This window comes from Lissotriton vulgaris, chromosome 3_1, assembly GCF_964263255.1.
Source record: "Lissotriton vulgaris chromosome 3_1, aLisVul1.2, whole genome shotgun sequence".
Taxonomy (NCBI): domain Eukaryota; kingdom Metazoa; phylum Chordata; class Amphibia; order Caudata; family Salamandridae; genus Lissotriton; species Lissotriton vulgaris.
Window position 1 is genome coordinate 857485381 of NC_141689.1, and position 26403 is coordinate 857511783.

General features: G+C 43.9%; 1 protein-coding gene across 6 annotated transcripts in view; it reads left to right on the top strand.

Annotated features, from left to right (window-relative positions):
- Positions 1 to 26403, top strand: part of CDC14B (cell division cycle 14B) — a 420083-nt gene that overhangs the window by 270335 nt on the left and 123345 nt on the right. For all 6 annotated transcript variants that reach the window (XM_086961162.1, XM_086961163.1, XM_086961165.1 and 3 more), the window contains exons 10-12: positions 11347 to 11485; positions 11669 to 11819; positions 18561 to 18664. In XM_086961162.1, coding sequence (XP_086817288.1) covers positions 11347 to 11485; positions 11669 to 11819; positions 18561 to 18664 — 394 coding nt within the window. The remainder of the gene's footprint in view (positions 1 to 11346; positions 11486 to 11668; positions 11820 to 18560; positions 18665 to 26403) is intronic.

The following is a 26403-nucleotide window of genomic DNA, read 5'->3' on the forward strand; positions in this document are numbered from 1 at the left end:
TAAATGTTGTCTAAAATATTCCATGTACTTTCCCTTGGCCCATTCATTTGCTTCTCCTCCTAACTAATTGTGTATTGTTGTATATATTGTATGATCCTTTGAAAAAATATTTTTGAAAAACATAAAGCCAAAAACAAAAGTTTGAATAAACAGAAAAAAGTGAAGTTTATATTCAATAAACAACCACCTTGTGAGAACCCTTTTGTTTCTAATTTCTCTGACTGAAAAAGTGGTCATCTTGAGAGAGCGATTGATAGCTCTCCAAATGTAAAGTGTAGCCATTCGTTTCACAGTACTGGCAAATTGTTTTGTTTAATTGCTTGTTTTCAATTGGCACGCGTCATCGTTTATGTTCAACACTGGCGCATGATTGAAAATTGGGCTTTTTGGTTACCACCTTGTCCAATTTTAGGATGGCCCATTTGGACAGGCCGGCGCCATCTCTGTTTCCATTAATGAGAGTGCGCGCTCTTACTTCTGATAAGGCAGCGTTCGAGGCATATGAGCTGCAGATCACACACTTTGCATTAGATCGCCATCTGGTGTTGGGCTCGGATGGTTGCACCTTCTTGTTATCTTGGAAGAAGTCTTTGTAGTCACGAAATAGGTGACGCCTCCTTTGGACGATAGTGCGTATGGGCATCGACTCCATCCTTAGATTGTTTTTTTCCGCCATTCGGTTCACGTGCAACTTTTGCGCACCGGTTCGAAAACTTTCTTTTAAAACGTTTTCGTTGCGCACAACTTCTATAACTCTTCAAATCCTATCCAAACTTCGACGCTACCTTCATCGATTCGATTCCAGTCGTCGCGGCTGGACCTATCGACGCCGTTGGGCCTACGGCTCATGGAAAGGACGCCATTCAAAAAATGCCCCCTATGTGGAGCAAAATTCCCACACAGTGAACATCATAAGGTCTGTAACCTGTATCTCTTGCCTGAACAAGACTAATCCTGCTGCCAAGCCTGCGCCTCTTTTTGATCGAAAAAGGCTATCCAAGATCATCGGTCTCGAGGACACATGAGGCTGTAGAGATCGGCTCCGGAACCAGTGGCACCTCCGATGTAGGCCCAGATGTCCCAGAAAAAGATTCCGAAGATCTGGAAATCGTGTCAGAAGCTGAAGACCCCATCACTCCTGGTCAACGAGTGAGTACTACTGCCCCAGCCCCACCAACAAAGCAAAAGGCACCGGTCAAGACTTCGCCTCCTGGCCCCAGTCGCGACCGAAAGCACACTTCAGAAGCCCCGCCTTCAAGGCCGGCTCGGAAGAAAAAATACAAGCCTTCCGGTAGCTCGGGACTGAGCACACCGCGTGTTATAGTCCCACAGGCGCCTTCAATAGCGAAACCCAAAGAACACTATGCTCCGAAATCGGTTTTGATTCCTTCTACGCCGAAAGTCAAACCGGCCCGAACACCTCCAGGCCTATCGATAAAACGGCTTTTTACGCTTCCAAGCCTAAACATCATGCTTCAGCTCCGAAACCCAAGTCTTCGGAACCGCAAAACAAGCAAAAACGTATCCTAAGGCCAAAGAGCACAAAACAAAGCCATACTCTGAACCGGAAAAAACTGCGCTGAAAGCGGTTATCGAGGAAGAGGAACAGTTTCATCCAGATCCTGTTGATCCCAAACAGAAAAAGATCCTCATTGATCCCGAAACAGGACATGTCATAGCTGTGCCATCCAACAGCAAGAAGTCACATACTCCTGTTAAGGACTGTGCCACTTCACCTATGACTCCTTCTTCAGCTGTCCTTCCTTCTAATACCCTTCATCTGCCTAAACAAGTTACACCACAACCTGTAACTTCTCCATCACATACACCACCACAAGATGATTATGATGATGATGATTTAGGGGGTCGAGGGACACCCTAATGACCCGTTCACGTATCCACATCCTATACCACAGGATAACTGAGATTTCGATGACCCAATAGATCCAATCAACCTCCCAAGCCAACAGCCATACCCAACAAAACCATCTCCCCCTGACGACAATATGGGTTTTGGTCAATCATTAATAGGCCTGCTGTTTTTCATGGTGTGACTATGCACTCAGGCACACCAGAGGAGGATTTCCTTTTAAATACATTTGAACAGTCTCAGAAATCGGTACAAATATTACCAATGATCAAAGGGGTCATTAAACGTGCCCCTGATGTATTCAAAGATCCCGTAAGAATTGATAAAAAAAATATAGACCTGCCCCTGACGACCCTGCCTATATCAAAGGACAGCTGCCTTTGGATTCACTAGTAGTGTCCAACGCTTGGAACCGCGCCAATTCACAAACCAAAGGGGATGCACCACCCCAAGATAAAGAATCCAAATTTCTAGAAGCATCGGGCAAAAGGGTAGCTGCACAGGCGGCCAATCACTGACGCATAGCCAACACTTAAGCACTACTGGCTAAATATGATAGGGCTCACTATGACCTGTTGGAGACCCTATTACAGCATTTGCCGGACCAATACAAAACTCAAGCAAATTACCTCATTCAAGAAGGAAATTTATTAACAAATGCCTCAATTAAATGTGCACTTGATGCAGCAGACACTGCTTCAAGATCCATTAATACTAGTGTACTGCTCAGAAGACATGCCTGGCTACGCATTTCAGGCTTAAGCAAGAGGTACAGACAACCATTCTAAATCAGCCGTTCAATCAAGAACACCTTTTTGGACCGGCTGTGGACACAGTTCTTGAAAAAATTAAAAAAGACAAGGACTGCAAAGTCCATGGGAGCATTCGTCATAGAATATTGTGCTCATTGCTGCGCCTGCCATTGCAAATAAGTTATCTTGATTTGCCCATTTCATTATATAATATTGCTCCGCTTTGCCTGGTATCGCCGCTTTGGGTGGTGTCTGTGCCAGATTGTGCCCCACGATCCCGTCCTGCATTGTTTTCGTGCCATTTGTTGTGCCTCTCCTGCTCCCCCACGGCCCCTCCCCCGTAGCCCTCCGGCATCCCCAGACCTTGCAACCCCGCTCCCGCCTCCCAGCTGCTCCACCCTCGCTCCGCCCCCTCCACGATCCATTTATGACAGATGCACTTAAGCGCAGCGGTCGCGCCGAAGGTGCGCCAAAGATAAGCCCGTCTACGCCTGTCCCCAACCACAGACAACATGACCGCCCTCAAGGACGCCACCCGCAAACACCACCAGCTGATCCGATCCACCAAGAAATTAGCATTCAAGGATCGACTCGACAACGCCCACAACAGCAAGGAACTCTTCAGCATCATCAAAGAGCTAACCAATCCCAGCGCCGGCTCTAATGACATCACTCCCTCTCAAGACCTCTGCAACTCTCTGGCCTCATTCTTCCACAGCAAAATCGCTGACATACATAACGGCTTTGGCGACCAGTCCACCCCCCCTCACCACCACCCAACTGAAGCCCCCCACCACCACCCTTGGCGCCTGGGACCCAATCAGCACCGAAGACACCATCCGCTTGATGAACTCCATTCACTCCGGATCACCAACCGACCCATGCCCCCACCACATCTTCAAAAAGGCCGACTCCATCATCGCGCCCCATCTCCGGGATATCATCAACTGCTCCCTCAACACCGCTATCTTCCCAGAAAGCTGGAAACATGCCGAACTCAGTGCTCTACTGAAGAAACCCACAGCAGACCCGACTGAACTTAAGAACTACCGCCCCATCACGCTCCTCCCTTTCCCTGCCAAGGTCATAAAGAAGACCGTCAACAATCAGCTCGCAGCCTTCCTCGAATCTAACGTCTCCCTCGACCCCTCACAGTCCGGCTTCCGAGCCAAACACAGCACCGAGACCGCCCTCATCGCAGCCACAGACGACATCCGAACACTTCTCGACAACGGGGAAACAGCTGCCCTCATCCTCCTGGACCTCTCCGCAGCGTTTGACACGGTCTGTCATAGCACCCTTGTTTAACGCCTCAGAAACGTCGGGATACAAGGAAAAGCACTGGACTGGATCATCTCGTTTCTCGCTGGAAGAACCCAGAGAGTCCGCCTTCCCCCTTTCAGGTCAGAGGCCACCGAAATCATCTGCGGCGTACCACAAGGATCATCGCTCAGCCCCACCCTCTTCAACGTCTACATGAGCCCCCTCGCGTCCATCGCATTCCAGCACAACCTCAACATCATCTCCTACGCCGACGCCACCCAGCTGATCCTCTCCCTCACCAAAGACCCAAACACCACTAAAACTAACCTGCACGAAGGGATGAAAGACGTTGCCGAGTGGATGAAGAACAGCCGCTTAAAACTGAATTCTGACAAGACGGAAGTCCTCATCCTAGGATCATCCCCCTCTGCATGGGACGACTCATGGTGGCCACCGGCCCTGGGCAGCGCACCCAAGCCAACGGACCATGCTCACAACCTGGGATTCATTCTAGACTCCTCCCTCTCGATGACCAGACAAGTCAACGCCGTCTCATCATCATGCTTTAACATCTTACGTATGCTCAGAAAGATCTTCCGCTGGATCCCCACCGAAACAAGAAAGACGGTCACCCAAGCACTTGTCACAAGCCGACTGGACTACGGAAACACCCTCTACGCCGGAACCACAGCCAAATTACAGAATAAACTCCAACGCATTCAGAACGCCTCCGCCCGACCCATCTTAGACATACCCCACCACAATCACATATCCGGTCACCTGAAAGACCTTCACTGGCTCCCAGTCAACAAGAGAATAACGTTCCGTCTCCTCACCCACGCACACAAAGCCCTCCACGACCTGGGACCCAAATACCTCAACACGCGCCTGACCTTTTACACCCCCACCCGCCAACTACGATCGTCCTATCAAGCCCTCGCCGTGATTCCACGCATCCGAAGAGCCAACGTGGGAGGAAGATCCTTCTCCTACTTAGCGGCCAAAACCTGGAACGCTCACCCCACCCACCTCCGCCTTACACAGACCACCTCTTTCAGAAAACAACTCAAAGCTTGGCTATTTGATAAGTAACAAACCGCCTTGAGACCCTCTGGGTGAGTAGTGGGCTATACAAATTTTTGACTTTGCTTGACTTGAGGTAACAAACTCACTTACACCTCCCTTGCTTCTAAACAGTGACTTCCCTCCACTCCCCCAGGCCATTCCACTCTGGCCGGAGGAAGACTATCACAGTTCCTACCTGTTTGGAACTCCATCACAACAGACAAGTGGGGAAGACAAATTATCCAATATGCTTACTGCCTGGAACTTACAGCTTAACCCCCCCCCCCCCCTCAAACATACTACCCAAGCATTGTCCCATGTCCACAGAACATCTTACACTTTTAAAACAAGAAGTTCTCTACCTCTTTATCCTAGATACAACCTCAATTTACTCTCCTTCCATAAACAGCTTAAAACTTTTCTTTTCAACAAACCGGATGAATTTTTTCCTGCTGACTGTGCCCATCAGGTAGCATCACGTTTCTCTAGCGCTTGGACGCCTCAGGGCAGCAATCACGCTTTACAAAACTAGATCTCAAGGACGCCTACTTCCACATTCCCATACATCCTTCTCACAACAACACTATCAGTTCAAATTCCTTCCATTCGGAGTCGCCACTGCACCCAGAGTGCTTACCAAATGCCTGGCAGTGGTAGCAGCACACCTAAGAAGACAACAAATTCATGTCTTCCCATATCTGGGCAACTGGCTAATAAAAGCCAAGTCATTCAACACACTCATCAAACCGTACAAACACTGCACAACTTGGGATTCACAATCAACTACACCAAGTCGCATCTCCAGCTCCCTCATGTACATCAAAATCTAGGGGCCACAATAAATACTTCCACAGCTCTAGCGTATCCCAGTCCAGCTAGTATACAAGCTCTCATTACCACATTTCAAACACAACACACTCTCCACGCCAGAGTGTACACGCAACTAATAGGCTTGATGGCATCTTGCATTTTTATTGTACCCTATGCAAGACTTCAAATGCATCCCTTGCAGGAATGTCTAGCACATAAGTGGAATCGGGCTCAAGGACAACTTACAGATCTGTTGTTGATGAACAGCAAACACCGCTCTCTGCAGTGGTGGAACACAACAAACGTATCCAAGGGGCAGATGTTCAGCGAGCCAATTCCACAGATAGTAATAACAACAGACGCATCACTCACAGGATGGGGAGCCCATCTCCTCAATCACACCACTCAAGGCAAATGAACCGCTCAACAGAACGTGCTCCATATCAATCATCTGGAACTATTAGCAATATTACTAGCACTGAAATCATTCCAACTCCATGTATAAAACAATGTAGTCCTTATCCGGACAGCCAACATGACAGCCATGTATTACATACAAAAACAAGGAGGCACACATTCTCTGCAGCTGTCCCAGCTCGCACAGAACATTTGGAGGTGGGCCATTCCACAAAACATATACCCCCTTGCAGAACATCTTCCAGGAATTCACAATCAGATTGCAGATCTATTAAGTCTACAGACACAACAGATTCACGAATGGGAACTACATCCACAAGTTCTTCTACCATTTTTCCAAATGTGGGGCAACCAGACATAGATCTGATTGCCACACACGAAAACGCAAAATGCCCAACCTTCACCCCAGGTTTCCACACCTGCTGTCCAAGGGCAATGCGATATGGATGAACTGGTCAGGCAGATTTGCGTACGCTTTTCCGCCACTCCCACTGATTCCACTTGGGGTACGCAAGTTCCGACAACAGTCTCTAAAATTGATCCTAGTAGCTCCCACATGAGCACGTCAACCGTGGCTCACCACCCTGTTGGAACTCTCACTAGTCCCACACCAAAAACTATGCCTCTCCCCATCACTACTAACGCAGAACCATGGAGAGATAAGGCACCCCGATCCAACTCTGCTGAATCTAGCAATCTGGTTCCTGAAGTCCTAGAGTTTGGTTTCCTTAACCTTCCGCTGGACTGTAAGAACATCATTAAAGAAGCCAGGCGGCCTACCACCAGGGCTTGCTATGCAGCAAAATGGAAGAGATTTGCCATTTACTGCACTAACAATCATATTGATCCCTTGGATGTGTCCATCTAGAACATCATTTGCTATTTACTACATTTGCAAAGATGTAATTTAGCATACTCATCCATACGTCCACATCTAGCAGCACTTGCCGCTTACTTACAAAACAGACAACACCTGTCACTTTTTAGAGTCCGAGCAATTAAAGCCTTTAGGGAAGGCCTTAAAAGAATCATTCCTTCTAGATTACCAACTTCTCCGGTGTGCAATCTCAACATTGTACTTACTAGGTTCATGGGATCCCCATTTGAACCTTTACATAAATGTGAACTTCAGTTCCTCACATGGAATGGTGCTTTCCTTATCCTAATCACCTCTTAGAAGAGTAAGTGAGATCCAGGCTTTAACCATACAAGAACCTTCCTTACAAATACATCTTAACAAGGTAGTTCTCAGAATAATCCAAAATTCCTTCGGTAGAGTTACTGGTGTTTTTTCAAAACCCAGACTCCATAGCAGGGAGAGCTTCTCACACGCTAGACGTCAAAAGAGCTCTACTTTATTACATTGACAGGACTAAATCCTTTTGAAAAACAAAACAATTGTTTGTAGCTTACTCTCTACCGCATAAAGGTAAACCGATCTCTAAAGCTTGGATTGCAATGTGGATTGTTAAATGTATACAAATATGCTACCAAAAAGCCAAACCCACATTAACACTTCCCCCTAGGGCACATTCGACACACAAACTAGGGGCTTCTATGGCTTTCTTAGGGAACATTCCCCTAGAAGACATCTGTAAAACAGCAACATAGTCTGTAGCACACACCTTCACTAAACACTATTGTGTTGATGTGCAAGCCGAGCAGCAAGCTGCTGTAGGCCAAGCTGTTCTTAAAACTCTTTCAAACTACTGCAACCGATCTAGGTGACCACCACTAGGGGAGATACTGCTGTATAGTCTATGCTAAGTGTGTGATCTGCAGCTTATATGCCTCGAACAGAAAATGCTACTTACCAGTATGCATCTGTTCTTGACATGTAGAGCTGCAGGTCCACACACGCCCACCCGCCTCCCTGGAACCTGCATCTGTTCCAGTTCTATCTTACTTAGATATAAACACATGAACATCTTTTTCTTTTCCACTAACTCCATCATTTCCCATCATGGTGAAAGACAATCTAAGGATGGAGTAATGCCCATGCGCATTATCGACCAAGGGAGGAGTCTCCTATCTCGTGACTACAAAGACTTCTTCCAAGACAACAAGGTGCAACCATCCGAGCCCAACACCAGATGGCGATCTAATGCAAAGTGTGTGGATCTGCAACTCTACATGCGAAGAACAGATGCATACTGGTAAGTAGCGTTTTCCTTTTATTGCGACCTCAATAAGGCAGCGTTGGCAAAGTGCCCTCGTCCATGTTACTCAGGGGTTCCCCCAATGACCAAGCCTCGCTTTCTCAATGGTCTCAAACGGCGCTAAGCTTCCTGTTTGATTTGTTTTTTACTGAGCCCAGAATGCCTTCCTCTCACGCTGCAAATTCACTTGTGCGGTCCGCTTCGGCTGCACTTTAAGGTGGCATTGGCACGGTGCCCTCATCCATGTCACTCAGGCGTTCCCCCAATGACCAAGCCTCACTTTCTTAATAGTCTCAAACAGCGATGCGCTTCTGTCTTCCAAGGTCCAGGACCTCAAGGCACTGCGTGTTAACATCCTGTTACTAACAACAAGTCGTACATCATGAACCTGCCTTGAGGTTTCTGTCGTGCTTCACTCTAGTTAGTTCTCACTTCTTTGTCTGTCCTGTTTCCAAACTTCCTTTGTTTGGGACACTTTCTACTGCTCTCTCTGCGCCCTGCTCGCCTTCGTCGACGCTGCCGAGCTGTGTAATGTAAGCGCTCCAAAAGCAAGCTTTAACTAAAGATAGCTGCACCACCTGGTGAATGGTGCTACAGTTTTTGTGTTGGCAGCATCACAAGTGCCTTGAAGTAGCCGCGTGGTGTCACGTTGGATATATGCAAAGCGTGTTAACACACACACAATCCGCGTTGAGGAGCAACAGGATTTGTTACAAAGCCAGTCTTCCAAGCACATCCGGCCCACTGAGTTCGTGCAGCACTTCTCTGTCTTCTTTCTGATGTGTGTAAACTCGCAGCCTGTGTGCTGCTTAGCTAACCCCTTATATGGTCCCAAAGGCGAGACCTATTGGCTATGCCAATGCTTGTTGCTAAATGTATCTGTATGTCTGCTATGAGTGCACACAAACCCTGCCGGGTTCGTAAAAGTCAGATACTATGTCCTCAGTGAGATGTTGGTCCCCCCATATGTCGGGTAAAAACTTGACACATGGCCATAAAAGAAGCATGTGTCAAAACAGTTTTTGTCTGAGTCGGTTTTTAAATGTTTTTTAATGATTTATTTTTATTCACAAAAATCACAATGCAGAAACATGGAAAAGACAAAATACTTCTCACCGTAATCCTAAATAAGTTACCACAGTAGTCATATGTGCCACCGTTTTAACTTTCCAAGTGAACCCCAAACCACTAAATGCTATATCGAGCAACACTTTCCAGTCTTTGTAGGGTTCATTTCAGTGTATGTTCACAGGCAACATTAGGGTTCCATTCCCTGCAGCATAGGCATTCTTTGAGATTTAATCTTCCATTTTGAGAGTTTGTAAATGTGAACTATTTTTGACATTTAAGTACTAAGCTGTATTAAGTAGTTAACATTTCCATGTGCCTTGTTAATAGTTAGACCTAGCAGCATAGGTTTCACATTTAAAACACCTTAACTGCATAAACTCTCATAGAATATAGGAACACCATCCATATGACCTAAAACTAATTGGAGAAAATAAAAAAAAGTGTTTGTCGTCATGGGTGTTTATTTTGTGTGTCAAAAGAATTACTTTGATTGCCGCTTTCCAGCCTTTTAGTTGAAAACAGTTTAAGACTTCTATCTTTCTGCTGGTCTGAATAGGCTCCCCACAGAGCACAAGTAAATAGCAGTTTATTTCAGCTAGTCATCAAACGTGTTAAGAAGTATAGCTAACACCATAGATCACTCCATCTTGAAAAGCACCCTTGTTGAAGTTGTCCTAAGTGGACAAGTTCTCAAATATGTTACTAAGTTCCTTTCAGATCATCAGCTAATACTTTACACCTGTTTCACAGGGTTCAATTCTATCCCAATTACACTAACTGCCCTTTTATAGCACTTACGGTTTGGCTTTTACATGTCTGCGAATAATACACAAATTATGTTTGGTCTTCCCTTTTCCTTAAATTAAACACTAACCCGTAACTATTTGGAAATGCTCTAACCTGTGGCCTCACTTTGACTTGTGAAAGTCCTCTGACTTGCTGAACTTAAACCCTTGCAAATCTGAAGTGCTTCTCATGCCAAATACACCAATTTCCTGGTTGATGAGTCACATATCTGAATCAATGCGGGCACCTCCATGTCCCACCTAGGTCTTATGGAATGTGGCCTTTCGCTTGGATGCCAACTTGTCTCTCAAAATCCTGGTGCCCAAAGAATTCTGTGTATGTTTTGGCCAACTTCAAGACTGTGTTTTCGGTAACTCTTTGCTTTGCTTCCCACAGCCCGGGCTAAATAATGGGTATTCAGATTCTAATGGTTTCTCTGGCCTATACTCAACAGTGGTAACTCCACTGTTGCTGCCCAAGGTTTGGCAAAAAAGCCACATTCTTAACAATTGTCCTCAGTCTCTAGGCTTGGCTGCTCGTTTATGAACATCTAGTTTGTCTGGGTTGCCTCTAGTAAATATTGTTCTTGCGTAAGAGAGAAAGTTGTTCGCATACGTCCTTGGAAGCTGAAAAACAACTTGAACTCTGGCAAATGTAACTCTTGAAAATGTACTCGTAACAAATGTTATATTATGAACTTTTAAAAAAAACGATTTAGAACCTTTATTATTTGCCACTTGTCATCTCATCATCCTTCTTATGTGGCAATGGATTTAAATAATGTAGCTATGTGAGAAATTGCCAAAAGGAATGTCGTTTCCGTCCTTTTTGTTTTGTAGCATTGACTGTTTCCTTGTACTGTATGTTAAGAATCTGAGTAACAATCGTATTGTTTTAATTTATCCTGGCTTAAGCTCTGTGTACAGTGAGAACAGGGACACTATAATATCGAAGTTTTGAGCACATATAGACTACCTCTGGACGACAAGTTGGAAGTTCAATGAAGCCCTGCTAAAGTAAAGTGACTGCCCATCTGCTTAAAGGTTGCTCTTGGCGATCAAAGAGAAGATACAGTGTACCATTGTATTGATGACCTATGTAATTGGTTGGAAGCTGCTGCATGCTGTGTACAGTGTTCATCTCTCTTCCACAGCTGGCCTTGGCAGAACAGGTACCCTTATTGGATGCTACCTAATGAAGCATTTCCGGATGACTGCAGGGGAAACCGTTGGGTGGATTAGAATATGTAGACCTGGCTCTGTGATAGGACCACAACAAAACTTTTTGGCGACGTAAGTAGGCCTCCAAATAATGCTTGGAAATCGTAGATAGTATATGGATAACTGAAAAGGTGATATATTTACTGTTGTGCTTGAGCTTCTGGTATATTATTGCATTCATTTGATGGGGTGGAAAATGCGAGATCTGGGCTCATACTAGCTTCTTATTTCAATACTTTGTTCTGTTTATATTAGGAAACAGTTGAGCCTTTGGACTTTAGGAGACATCTACCGCAAGAAGTTAAAGGACAGAAGTAAAGGAGCTGTGACGATGATTCTTTCTGGTGTGGACGAAATATCAATTAACGACCGGAGGAACCAAACAAGCAAGGAAGATGACGAACAAGTAATTATTTGAGATTGTTTTTTTTCCAAATATAGATTTTCTTGGGCTGTATCAATGAAGATGATAGCTTGCACTTGTACCAGCTTATATTGCTCTTACATGGCTTGCTTGTTAGGCTGGTGGTTCAAAATAATGTAAATTGCCACAATAAGAGCAGTTTCAACATCCGCTTGTGAGGCCATAATGTTTTCACGTAAGGAACATCAATTGCATTTTATAATTTATAATTATTACCGCGGTTTAATTGTGGACCATGTGGCATATAAGGCCCCCACAGATGTCAGTAATGCAAGTTTCTGCTTTTTCCACAACTCTGCTGACATAAGATCTGGAGCTGGTACCTTTTACTGGGTTTTGTCTTTTGATTTTTGTTGAGGAGAATTCTGTTTTTCTGGGAAAATTATGTTGCATAAATGTATTCAGTCTTAAACCCTGTGCCAAATAACACATACAGATGTTGGTTCATAATCATTACTCCAAATACCTTTGTTAGGGTAAGTTACATGTCACAGATATTTTGGCTTCATTCCTGAATGCATCCTAAGGGTATTATTGCACTTGAATATAAGATTTTCATGTGCTTTCAACGAATCGTCATTCTGGATCTCATTCCCTGAGAAGTGCTCAAGAAATATTGTAATAAACATGCAGACTTCCTTTTGATTCTTACAATCACTGTGATAGAAAAGTGCAGAATGAGGTCTAGGATCAGATTTTTTCTCTGATTCTATTCTGTACTTTAATCGTCCGAAGTAGCCATAATGTGACGCGCAGAGCACTGGAAAACACTGAATTAACTAATATTTTAAGAAGTTTATGAAGACAGAAAAAAACGATTAGGTGCCCTCCTTGGGCCACCAAGGCTCAGATAAAAGTCCTGCTGGAATCTGAGCCGGCTGTACTCTCTGCATTCAAGACCACATTCTCCGGTTTGTCCCTTTGAGCAGCTGTGGTATTTAATGTATATTGACTTCTTTGTGGCACTGGTAGATGAAGCACTAGTTTGCCCCCTCCACTCTCAGCCCCCTTCCCAAGCACCATTGCGAAGTCACTCTTGGTTCTGGCAGCACGGTAGAAGCTGCCTTCTTTTACTACGGAATCGAAGACCACACTTAACGGTGCCAATCAAGTTTTAGTGTTGAAATTGACTATGAATGTGCTGGCATAATTAATCCTGAAAAGAGAAGTGAGCTGAATACATTAATGAACAGAAGCCTAACCTAAAAAAAAAAATCCTAACAATTTTTAGAGGTTTATGTAAATTTAGACACCAAGAAGTTCCCTAAGCTTGAACCCTGGCACAGATCGACAGTGAGGCGGGCAACCTCGTGCCACATATGTACTTTGATTAGGGATCATATTATAACCTTTAAAACAAAGGTGAATTGAGCAGCTCTGTAACCAGACATGCTATTTAGCTCCTCTGCTGATCAGTCAAGTTCATAAGCGATTTTTAAGAAAGAGGTAGAAATACTATACAGCTCTTCCCACCGACCAGCCAAAGTCTGGTGAACAATATCCTGAGATAGTTTTTCCTTTGGATTATGCTCTGCTGGACTATATTTGAGAGGCGTGGGAAAAACACCATTCAACATCTTTTCTTTCCTCCCATCTGACACCGGGATCTGGAAGTACAGGCTTGTTCTGCAAACTTAAATCAGTGCTCAGTCCTTGCAGCTTCTCTGCATGTGGAATCCTAGCAGAGGAGCGGCATAAAGCCTCTGTCTTAAGTAATAGCAAATGTTTGTTGACATATGTACAAGCCATTTGGGATGGTCGGGATAGTGCTATCTTTGCCTAATTTTGTGGCACTCCTTCATAGGCAATCCTTGTAATTAGGCTAAACTTGAGTGATACAAAATCATACCAACCTTATTGAACATCTTGAGCTTAGTCTTCAGTTTACCAATCCAATTTCAGGGACTCTGCCACCCCCACTGCAGCCAATACTGAGGAAGAGTTAGTCGCAGTGCTTAGTTTGTAAAGCTATAATTGCCAGGAAGCCACTGCAGTTTGCACCACCCATTGCCCCGGCCAGCACTGCCGGTGACTGTGCCAACTTTTCTACTAACCTCACATCCCTACAAGTGTGGCACTTCACACTATTCCAGGCCCCCAAAGCTCTAAGAATAGCTTAAATGGTAGGTATTCGTCAATTTAAATGTATATTGAACTAATAAGTAACTGTTTGCTCATCTCTAAATGAAACAATCAGGGCCATCATGTGGCAGTCTGTCATAAGGGCCAGCGTTGGCAATTAAGTGCTGGTGCTGAGCACCGGAAACCACTGGCTCAAATTAAGCGCTGGTTCTCATAGAATAATGTGACCAGCATTTCTGCTTTTCTCCTCACTCCCAAAACACCAGAACCTACTGATCATTAGAGCATTCAAAACCTCAGCTATCGCTTCGGGGTCAGACCACTTATTTCTTTCATAATTGGGGAGCATTTAGATTAGTTGGTTCTCCACATGATAAAATCAATTATTTTTGCGTTATTGGGGAAGCCTTTCTCCATCCCCTTGATCTACCCACCCACAAAAACAACAATGAAAAATTGTCTGCTTGAAAAGGAGCAATAGATAGGGTTTAAATTAGCAGAGACAAATCTGTACTAAACCTGATGCTTTCTTACTTCAAAAAATGCATTCATTCTTAGAGTGCAAAAAGGCACCCACCTCCTAAACAAATTCCTAAGAAGGAGAAATTCAAAACGAGGACATCACAACATTCTGCGCAAGCTTTAAAGTGGTCTCTTTAGAGCTCTAGAACATCCTCATCCATCTTAAATGGTTATAATAGATATTACATTTTCAGTTTGTACTTACCTTCCTTCAAGCTTATCTCGGCCCCTGGACTTTTGACAAAGATGGTGGTAGTAGTAGTTGCCCATTTATACTGACAATTCTGGAACTAGCTGAAGGACTGTGTCAGCCAGTTCATATAAATAAGAGAGGAACAGGTTCACAGCATTCATAGATTAAGGGATTCTAAACTAGATTACTGGTTTTGTGTAGTGTAAAGGCTTCAATATAAAAAAGCCCTGAAATATTTCTGATGGATACTTCTAACCACTGATTCCTTGGCTTCTGAATCTCGACAGGTGACAGATTGGATCTCCTGTAATAGCTCCTGCGTTCTGACATATGGCAGCATTGGCCCGTGATGACATTGTTCAGCATATAGGTGCTACCCCTGTTCACTGATAGCCGTTCTTCCTTTACTTATTGACAACACTGTCTGCAGATTTAATACCTCTTTAATCTCCTCCAGGAGCCAAACAGCATCTGGAGACTTGAAATAGCTCTCCTATTTCGATCGGTGATATCATGGCTCTGTCTTGTTCTATGGGATTGATTCCTAGGTATTACGTCACTGAGTCATATAGCACGCCACCCAGACTCACTGAAGTCCGTTCATAGTTTCCCAGGCCCTTTAGTGTAGATCCAGAGTTTGTCTTCTCTGAAACTTTACAGGTTGATGTGTTTCATAGATGTCTCTACTCCTATGAAAAGGGAGATGAAGAATTCTAGAGGCAATGGGAAAGGTCTTTGCATTCATGACATGAAAAGCAACTTGCCTTCTGATCTGTAGTTCCATGCTCTATGGGAGATGGTGCAAATGATCAAAGCAGACCATCTAAGTGAAGGTTTTGCGCACTAGTCTGCGATGGGCTCGATGCAGGCAAGTATCTAATTACCTAATCCTACTCTTTCATTAGCGTCCTGTGTGGTATCAACCAGCTAACTCTCTAAACAGAACCCCCAACTCTATCTGGACAAATATAATGCCCAGATTAGTGCTAGCATCTATGGGGTCACTCTTCTGAAAGTCTTTCAAATGGACTCGACCTTCTCTTAGCTAGCTCTCTGCCAACCGTTTAGAAATAGAACATTCGATTTACAGTCTTCTACACCTTCACTGTGACTACAAAGCCACCATTAAAACGTCTAAGGCAATGTTCTTCAACAAGAACATTTCCAATGCCCGTGGTTCGACTGCATCTATGGTTCTCCACTATTAAGGATCATAAAGATTCGCCCAGATCCCAAAGTCCATCTATTTCAGATAATAATTGTTATCTTATTACAGACTCATAACTCCTACCTCCTCCTCTCTCACACTCCACATAACCATGCTCTGCAAACCATCTGCCTAGGCCATGGTCATCTGCCTCCGTGGGAGGTTTCATGGTCTCCTCTTTAAAAAAGGCTCCTACCTGCCCTTACTGTACTAGGTATGATCTTGTATGGGCTTGTTTATGCTCCTGGCTAGTCCTGTTTCTACAGAATTATGTTTATGCATTTATGTATACATGCCGGCTGCCTTGGTATGCTCTTCCTACGTCGCCACTTCTTGTCGAGACTGCGAGGTCTGGATCAATATCTGCATGTGTGGGGGAGCTTTCAGAGTTGCTGCAAGTTGCCATAGGGGCCTCCTAGTTTCTACTCACTGGAGTGATTTCCCAGATTAATATTTGCTCCCTTTTTGGTGTTTCGACACTGTACGTGTCTTTTCTGGAGTATTGGTCTTGAATTCTGAGACTCTTGCTACAGTTTGTTCACTTGGTGTTTTGGCACCTTCCTTCGAATATACCCTTTTTTCCAAATTATCACCTACTCTTGTTACAAAGCTACACCTGCGAGACAGTTTTTCTCCTGGCAGTGGTCCTTGCTTCCTTCTTTAGACTAGTCTGTTAGGTGCTGGTTACATCTCTTGATGTTCATTTCAAGCTTGGGTCAGTAACTCATTGTGTGCCATTAACCAGAGAGTGTTTTAGGAAGAACAAGGGAACCCAATAGGTAAATAAGGACCCTGGGTATTAATTTTAATTCATCACTATGGTCCTTAAAGAAGCATTTACAAACAATAAATATAGACCAAGATAAGTGCTATATTCCATGGTATCCAGCCGGACACACGATTTAATTAATTAGACAAATGTTTCATCATTTCAAAAAGCAACCAACTATAGAATGGGACGCAGTCCTGCATCCAGTACATGAAAACAAGAAGACAAATATACATAAACAAAAAGATTTCCAGGCAAAAAACAAGGGAGGCTTTAAGTCGAGAATACATGGCAAGCTATCCATAATAGTTTACACACTCATATAACACAATGGTTTTACTCGTGAAACTATTCCATAGGTCGACAACGTTTCGATCCCTTTTAAAGGATAGTGGGATCATCATCGGGACTCTGTGATTTACATGCATGAATATAACAAACCTGACTTGGAGCGTAGTATGGCTCTAATGCTCTGGTTCCGGTTGATTTAAAGCTCTGTAATGGACACAAGTGAATCCTTTTCTCTCAAGGAGCCGCTAGCAAGGCGTGTAAGCAACGTGATAGATGCCTCAATGTGGTGAGCCGCGGGGCAGATCCTTAAAAAGGAGCCGGTTAGTTGATCCGTATAGCGGTACCAGAAGTGCAGGCGTCGATGGCCGAATCAAGGTTCACAGTGCGCGATGGCAGACAATCTTGGCTCGACTAGATGTCCCTATCAGATGTACGAGTTACTTACCATCGGTAACGATGTATCTGGTAGAGACGTCTAGCCACAGATTCCTTAACTCCCACCCAGCCCGTTCTGCGAGGACCTTGTCTAGTGGTGTTCTCCGCTGGCCTCTTCAGTTGCCATTGGGTTATACCTTAAGGGGGGTTCACATTGTTGCACTCCCCTGGGTGCTTTCATATACAGTTAACCTCTGCTGAGGGGCTTCTTTTCTGTTATATTGTGCCTTTGATTCACGAGGAGATTCCTTTTCCTCTCCAGTTCCCTTCCCTTCTGTCTGCTCTACTACCTTGGGGTCCTTGTCTCCTGGTGGTCATCCTCTTTGAGGGTCGGTTGTGCTCTGTTTCCTACCTCTGTTTTTAGAGGGGAAAGGCCAGTCTTCTCATTCTTCCTATAGTGGACTGTTGTTCTTTCTGTGTTCCGCTCTTAGTGATCGGCCCAGTTCCACATGGCACTATCCGTCTATTTCTGTCTTTTGAGATGTTCTTACCTTGTTGCACTCTGGAAGGGGCCTCCGCTTAGCTTGCAGGGCTCTTTCTCACAGCTTCCACTTATATGTGTATGCAGTATCTATTCTGTCTTTTAGATGGTGTCTTCCACCATCCTCCTTCATTATTTACAAATGTTTCATTCCTCGCACACTGTTCCCATACTTTCACAGTTTTTGTTTGGTGGCTCCGCATTGTGCCGCAGAAAGGTTTCTCCTAAGTACCGCAACGATGTCAGGGCGGGGTCGTGTGGCATCGTCCCCCGGCACGCAGAGGTGCTGCTGCAAAACATTTCTAGATCCACTCTCACACCTGGGAATATTCTAAGTTACTGAATCTGCAGCTAGACAACGTCCCTACCAGATACATCTTACCGAAGGTAAGTAACTCTTACTTTTGGGAAAGAGCTCTGGCACTGGGAACCCGGTTAGCAGGAGCCCAGTCCACTTCCAGTCAAAATCACATCAGTTACCAGGCAAAAAGTTGGGGTGACCATATCAAAAAGCGCTACTTTCTTACGCAAGTAGCAGTAAGAAAACATGGGTTGGGACCTGTCAGCAGGTACATTTCAGTTTGCAACAGATTTGATGTTCACCTACTTTTTTCCTTTGTGAGCCTGAATGTGTTTGAGTTTGTAGATGGATTTTTTATTTACCTCAGAAAATTAAACTTAAGAGTATTGTATTATCCTGAAGTGGTAAATATTTGGCTATTTCCTGTGGTTTGTTTCTGCAGTGCAGCACAGAGGATGAAGATATTCATGCTATCACACAAGGAGATAAGCTCCGAGCGTTGAAAAGTAAAAGGCAGGCTAGAACATTAGCGTCTGCTCCGTTGTCGTAAGTGATGCATGCTTTATTTGCTTTTTAATGCATGTTTTATATCAAACACTTTTGTTTTTGCTTCCAAAATCAATAATTCCCAAAAACATTTAAGATCTACCTGTGTGGACTAACTATTGTTTGTGCTTGTAGTTTATTATGTAATATTGCAGTCATTTATGCAGATGTATTTGATTCTGTAAATCCAAATCTAAAACAGTGTTAATGATCTAGGTTGTCACTTTTTGTCAAGACTCCCATGTAATGCGCAAAATGTTGATTTCGTAGGTCCTAATTGTAGCCTGTTTTAACTCTAGAGTTTTTAATATTTTTAGGAGCCTAGCAATAAGTCTGCCATCTTCCCACTCACTGAGTGAAGAAATATGCAGGAATTTCCACAGAAGCCACAAACAAATTACTACATAAGGAATAAAAAAAAGTATACTTTTGTGTAAATGTATAGCACCACTGGAACTAACGATTCATAAACAAAAGTACCTATATTACAGATTTTGGTTAAAACCCCTTTGATTTTGAGTTGGAAAACACCAAGTGTGATTTAGAAACTTGCATATTTCATTGGTATGTTGATGGATAACTAAAAATCTTCATTAACGTCTACTTTCAGGTTAATCTGGTGTTTTGTAATGTATTTACATTAGTTTATTTTCATTAAGAAATGCAAGATTATAAAGAAAAATCCCACCTTTTGCAGAGTTTATTTCTTTTATCACATTGGTAGACCTTTATGTGTCATTTTTAAGGATTTGAGTGTTTGATGTATTTCAGACCTTTACGGCCCCATTCACTTGTCTTTTTACAAAACAGGACCCGAGAGACAAACCTTCATTATGTCTAGGACACTTGAATGCTATCTTGCTGTCCGCACTACGTTTTGAGTGGAAAGCAATGTTTGTCAATCATATTTCCTCCTGTTCCTCAGAATGATATTCTTGTGTACCAACACCACTAGTACAGTATTCTACCTAACAAACGTGGTGCTCACGTATGCCATTCCTGGTTATTGCTGTTAGTTTCTTATAGGACCAAATTTTGAGAATTTGCCTCTTTTCCATTCATGTGGTGTGCTTGAAAAATTGGCAAGCAAGTTAAGCCGTGATTGCAACTCTCCTCATGTCTGGAAGCTGAACTCCTTGTGGTGGGGTGGTGGCTGATCTTTGAGAATACTAACATTTCCACTGGTGTCATTTCGTTGTAAATGAGCAGAACTTCAAATTACATCGATATGCATTATGACTTTACGTTGGCCCTTGTTCTGCACTGTGCAGGGAAATTCCTGTACGTATTTTAAAATTTCCAAATCATTTGCTGAAGTGTGCAAGTCCAGCCCTTTGTCGTGTACCGCCATATGATGCTGTGAATTGTGTATCCTATAATTCATTATCGACTGTCTGTGATCCCCTTACTTCTTTGGTGCTGGAGCCATTTCTGAAAACTTGTCCCAATGTCACCAGTAAAAAATTGTGGAAGTTATCCTTTTCAGAATGTTCTGCACCAATGATATAGAATGTTAAATTTGGAATGTTAGAGTAAACTAGAAAGAAATTCATAAATATCAAGTAGAACATAAGCAGGTGTAAATGTTTAAATGTCAAGCATCCTTCACGTGAAATTTTAATGAACAGATCAGTTTTCCAATCTGTCCTATATCTCTAAAGGCATTAATTAGCCGAGGAGAGATGCATGGGAAAAGGGGCCTTCAGCTGAACTATCAGCATCCGCTTTTGGCAAAACGTGGGTGAAAAAGTTGTGTACTTCTATGTGCTGTAGGCTGGTTATGGTGGGCGATGGAGTGCGTGTGAAGAAAGACTCTATGTAATAGTGGGAAAAGAAGTGGCATGTCGTATAAAAGAGAGAGCACAGAAGGGTCTGAAGGATATTTCTATCCACAGATTCCTCACCTTGTAAATACCCAAGCACCAGACTGGATCTGGAGAATTTTCTTAGCATTGCGCCCATGTGCCAGCTGGTGATGTCATGCAACTCCTTGTCATCTCTGCCCAGAAGTGACTCCAGTGCCACATATGTCTCTCCACGTGCTGACATCTGTTTCTTTTCCCACACTTTAATACACTGATCCGTAGCTAGCTCTTTGGATGAGAGCCACAGGCTTCTCTGCTGATGTTTAGGCATCACTAATGAAAAAGCATTTGATGGTATCTATCTCTTAGGAGATAAGGCAGACTGCCTTGAAGCACTTCAAGGAAAGCAGAGTCACAACTTGCTACCACCAACCGTTTTGCCTGTTTTGAGGATTCTGAAGAGGGTTTGCTAAAAGACCACACCAAGGCACCCCTCCACAGTAAGACTCTCTTCCCCCTCACTCCTTTCAAGGCTGAGGTTGGGGACCCAGCCAATAAAATTCAGGCCATCTGGGGCAGCTTACAGTATGCTTCCCCTTCCTCTTCCACCTAGCCACTTTTGCTTACCCTCGGCAGCACAGGGTTATCCCATTGGAGGTTGGATAAGGTATTACCTCCACAGGTAGAAAAGCATTATATCTGACAGATTGGTGCTTCAGGTGTCCAGAATGGATATGCCCAACGCTTCCCCTGTGATCCACTGAATATTCCATCTACCTCACAGAACCTGTCGGAGGACCATTTGTCCATTTTGCAGCAGGAGATCCAGGCTTTTTTGAACAAAGAAGCCATAGAGATTGTATGACAATGGAAATAGGGACTGGATGTTACCTCTGTTAATTCCAGGTGCGGAGAACTAAGGTCTTCGCTCTCATTTTCATCCTGAGAAAAAGGACAAATTCATGATGATCACATTGGCCCCATTTCTGTCTGCCTTGCATCCATAAGTATGGATGGTAATTTTGGACAGGATGCCTGTTTTCACATTCCCGTCTTGCAGGCCCACAGAAACTACATGCAGTTCAGGGTGAGCGTTTTTAGTTTTCCATGCTATATTTTGGTCTTACCAGTGCTCCTTGAGGGTTCACATAAGTGATGACAGTGATTACAGCACATGTTCGGAGGTTGGGGATGCCATTCTTTCCCTACGTCAACGCCTGGCTGTTAAAGGCAGGCTTGCCACAGTCAATCCTAGACCACCTCCAGATGATCGCAAACTTCCTAATATCTTTGAGGTCCTTAATGTGCTGAAGTCACAACTGACTACTTTGCCGAAGTTCCAGTTCATCTCAGCCATCCTTCATACGGTACAGTTTTGAGCCTTCCCTCTCACTCAATGAGTCAAAACCTTCAGACTGGGATCCAAATGTTTGAGCCGTTGCCCTAGTTCTCAGTGAGAGTGGCCCCGAAACGTAGCCTTCTGCCTTGTCATATACGCCATACAGCACATTTGGGCTCTGTAGTCTGAGTGGGCTTAGAAGCATGGGAATCTATCAGATCGCATCCAGGTTTCAGAGGAAATTTCAAAAGACATACAGTCGTAGCTGCTCGATGGTAAATGGATCAGTGGGGAAGGATTCCTCGCTGTTGGGTTGGGGAGGTAATCTGGGAGAACTAAAGATTTTTTAAAGTTGCGGGCCATTTGCTTGGCATTGAAGGCCTTCCTTTCGTTCTTCAAAGGGAGGCTGGTCCAGTTCCTCACGCACAACACCTCTACCATGAAGTAGGGCGGGCTGAGGTCATTGGTTCTGTGCCAGGACACCTTATGTCTCCTCAACTGGCTGATTCAACAGGGCATCTTCCTGGTCGTGAACCACCTGGCGGGATCTTTAAGTGCCTTGGTGGACAAACTCAGCCAGCAACCCCTAGTGGATTATGAATGGCACCTACACCCAGAGGTGGTGCAAGGCATCTTCCAGCAATGGGGTGAACCCTGGCTTGACCTCTTCGCCACCACGAGAATGTGCAATGTCAACACTTTTGTGCACTTGAGTTTCCAAAAAGTTGCGCTCTCTGGGACACTTTCTGCCCAGAGTGAAGCATGGAACTTCTCTATGCCTTCCTGCCACTGCCTCGCCTGCCCGAGTTCTGAAGATTAGGAATGACCAGGCTGAAGTCACCCTAGTGGCTCCAGATTGGACTGGAAGAGTGTGGTACCCGGAACTTCTGGGCATAAGCATCTGTCCTCCGATCAGGCTGCCACTTCAAGGAAACTTGTCTGTTGCAGTAGCCAGCATTGGTCTTACACCTGGTCCTGCACAATTTACACCTCTATGTGTGAAGATTGAGTGTTGAAAGATGATGGTCATCGACCTCCCTCCCAAAGTAGTGAATGTCATTCTAGCAGCAAAACTTACATCTAAAAAACTGTTTTCGCTGGATGTTCTGATAAGTTTGTGTTCTGGTGTAATTCCCACCTTCAAGCACTTTACAGGAATCATTGTCTGTTTCGCTTTTTGTGTTGTCTTTAACCCAGCAAGGACTTGCAGTGGGTACAGTTTAGTGATTTGTCGGCCCTTTTTTACATTTACCAAACCAGCTGATCGTCAAATCACTTATTCTGATGCTTTTTGTTAATGGTCTGGTTCATACGTTTCCACTCAAGCTTTTTGTGATGCCACAGTGAAACCTTAATTTGATTTTCAATGACCTTATGTGTCCCTCATTTGAGATGATGCATAGTTGCCCTTTGCATCGATTGACTCAAGAGTCTTTCTTGTAGGTTGCAATAACTTCAGCTCCTAGCGGTAATGAGCTACAAGCTCTGTTCATTCATCCACCGTACACCAGCTTTTTCCCGGGGCTCCCAAAGATTGCCGTATCGTTGGAGGTCGCGGGAAGAGCCTCAGACATCTGCCACCTCGCTGGCTCCCCGCAGGCTGCCCTGGTCCTAACTGCGGGGTATACAGCAACATTCTTTGTGAATGCTTTCTGGGTAAACATCTGGCATCTAGCTTTCTGCCACATTTGGTGTAATTCCATTCAGCGGTTTTGGCTGTACCCCTGTTCAAGAATCCCTATGGAAATTGCGTTTTCGGACCTACAAAGCTCCCCCAACCCCTCTTCTTTCCTTTTTGTTGGGCCCGGCTTGATAGATCTCCCAAACCTATAAAGTTTTTTTGGGGGGGGGGAAACTTTTGGCAACACTTGTCAAACAGCGCTAAAGTTATTAGTAAAACAAAAGCCACCTTTTCTATAGAAAATCTTTCCTAACTAGAACTACACAGTGGTGACCGCCACTGATGAGGGCCTTTTTGGCACATGTATTTTCAAAGGTGACTAAACAACTAGAGGAAAGACATTGAAGGATTGGGACATCTTCTAGACAAATGCAGTGCATTATGGTAGTTGGGAGTTTTAAGCTCCTAAAAACAGCACTAAGGAAAATCAGTGAAGAGTTCTGCACATGTGAAACAATATATTTTGAATGTATTGATGATGACATAGAATTCTAAATGTGCACTGTCTCAAGCGTGGTCATGTTGCATATTTAAAAGACTAGCACACTGCCACTTTAAAACTCGGTTTGAAATGCTCATACTCTGTCTCATAAATGCTCATTACTGTCTTTGAACCCGAGCTTGAACGAGATCAGATGTCGAAACGCGTAATACTGTAAGACTTGTTAAGATTTAAGGATTTTTTTACTCAAGCACGTCTGGTGGGCTTGTTTACATGTCACTGGAGGAGTACATGCTTTCGTTTGGAATAAATATATAGACCGATATTGGAATGGATCAAACATTTCTCAACTGTCAGAGGCTTTTATCTGCCTGAAATTACTGCGGTGTTCCAGGGAAAACGTTTCCAGCCTTAGAACGAAACTTCCTTGTGAATTTCATGGAGTTGCTGTTGTCTTCTGAGCATATGTACTCTGAAAACACAAATATCACCTCCCTGCCATACATCCCATGGCAAAAAGGGGTTTACATGGGAGCCATACTATCAATGCCTAGTTGTAGTGATTTTTATTTTATTGTGGTGTTTTAACTACTTGTGAACTGGTTAGTTTTATATATAGCATGACATAAATTGTATATGCAAATATTCAGTATATAGTGTGTTAATGTTTACCATTGCTAAGGGAGAAAGAGCATCATGGTCAATTGCTGCAATCAATTGTTGTAATGAGTATTACATTCACCATACCTAGGTGTATGCACATGGATCCACACTCCAAAGTCTAAAGAGACCTGTGCATTGTTTCCTTATTTGAGTTATCAGTCTCACTGACCTAGTGGCTAGCCCATGAGGAGTTAACAAAGCCGGGAAAGATAGGGTTTTTTTAAATTTATTTTTTTGAAGTTTTTTTATATAGTGTGAACTTGATCTGAAGGTATTGGAGCGCTTTTCATGAGCACCAGTTACATTACACAAGGACTCAGGATATTGAGCGATTTGCCGAGAATCACAGGATGTTAAGCTGTCGCCGAGACTCAAACCGGATTCCCCAGCTCCAAAGTCTGCAGCTCTGGCCATTAGGCCACAACCTCTAACCACCACTACACGCCATTAGTTGAGGACAAAACTCAAAACGGATTAATTTGGAGGCCCATTTACCATTGTCAAAGCAATCAGGGCAGCATTTCTAGTATCTCACTCATTTTTATGTTAGAAAGCCATAAGCAAATAAATGCAAAAGTATTCAGCTTTAATTGCATCTTAGAAATGTATACAGACAAGCGGAAAAACTGGTCCATAAACATTTATATGTATTAAATTCATAGACTACATCCACCACACAATTCATGCTTCTTACTGCTACAATACAAATGAGAATATCACTTAAAAAAAGTAAATATGTTGTGAGTTGGTTGGGGCTTCAGGGTCCATGTCATCTTAAGTCATGCTGACTCATTCTGTAATTGATGCCCACAATCATTCATTTATGAAAGCATGCACTTGATTGCATAATGATGCTAGCATGTCACTATAATAATCTGCTGCATGCAAATCTATTAACGTTCCTAAATCTGGTGCACTGACAGGCAAGTTACTTTTTCATTTGCAACAAAGAGTAGATTTGCACTTAAATGATGTACATCCTGCCTGTATTTTGATGATGGGCTCAGAAAAGCCTCTGGTTTACTAGATTCGAGCTCAAGTCGTGTCTGTCCTGAACCCAGGAGACTTGATAGTAGCATCAGACTTGCAGGATGCATACTTCCACATTCCTGCCCTGCCTGCCCACAGGTGTTACCTGTGGTACATAATCGGCCACAAGCACTTTCAGTTTGCTGTGCATCCTTTTGGCCTTACCAGCGGAACTCGAGTGTTCAACATGGTGGTGGCCGTATTTGCATCTCATCTGCGGAGATCAGGAATACCAGTCTTCCTCTATCTCAATGACTTGCTGTTGAAGTAGGGCTGGCCCCAGGCTGTCGTCTTTCACCTCCACACTATAGCAGACCTCCTGCACTCGCTGGGGTTCACTATCAAAGTGCCAAAGTCACACATGGCCCCTTCTCAGATGCTCCCTTTTCATCGGAGCTGTTCTGGACATGGTGCATTTTCAGGCCTATCCTCCAGAGTTGAGGATATTCAGGCTGTTATTCAGATGTTTCAGCCTCTATCCTTGTTAGTGCAGGTGTTCACAGACAACACCACTGCCATGTGGTTCTGCAACAGACAGGGTGGGGTGGGGTGTGGACCCTCTGTCAAGAAGCCCTGTGTTTCTGGACATGGCTGGAACTTTCGGGCATATCCCTGGTGGTTCAACACCTGTCTGACTCTCTGAACGTCAGGGGAGCCAAATATGCTTAGCGGATCATGAATAGCGTCTCAATCGTGAGGTACTGCAGTGTCTCCTTCTGCTGTAGGGATAACCTTGGTTAGATCTGTTCACAGCCACTGAGAATGAGCAATGTAATTGGT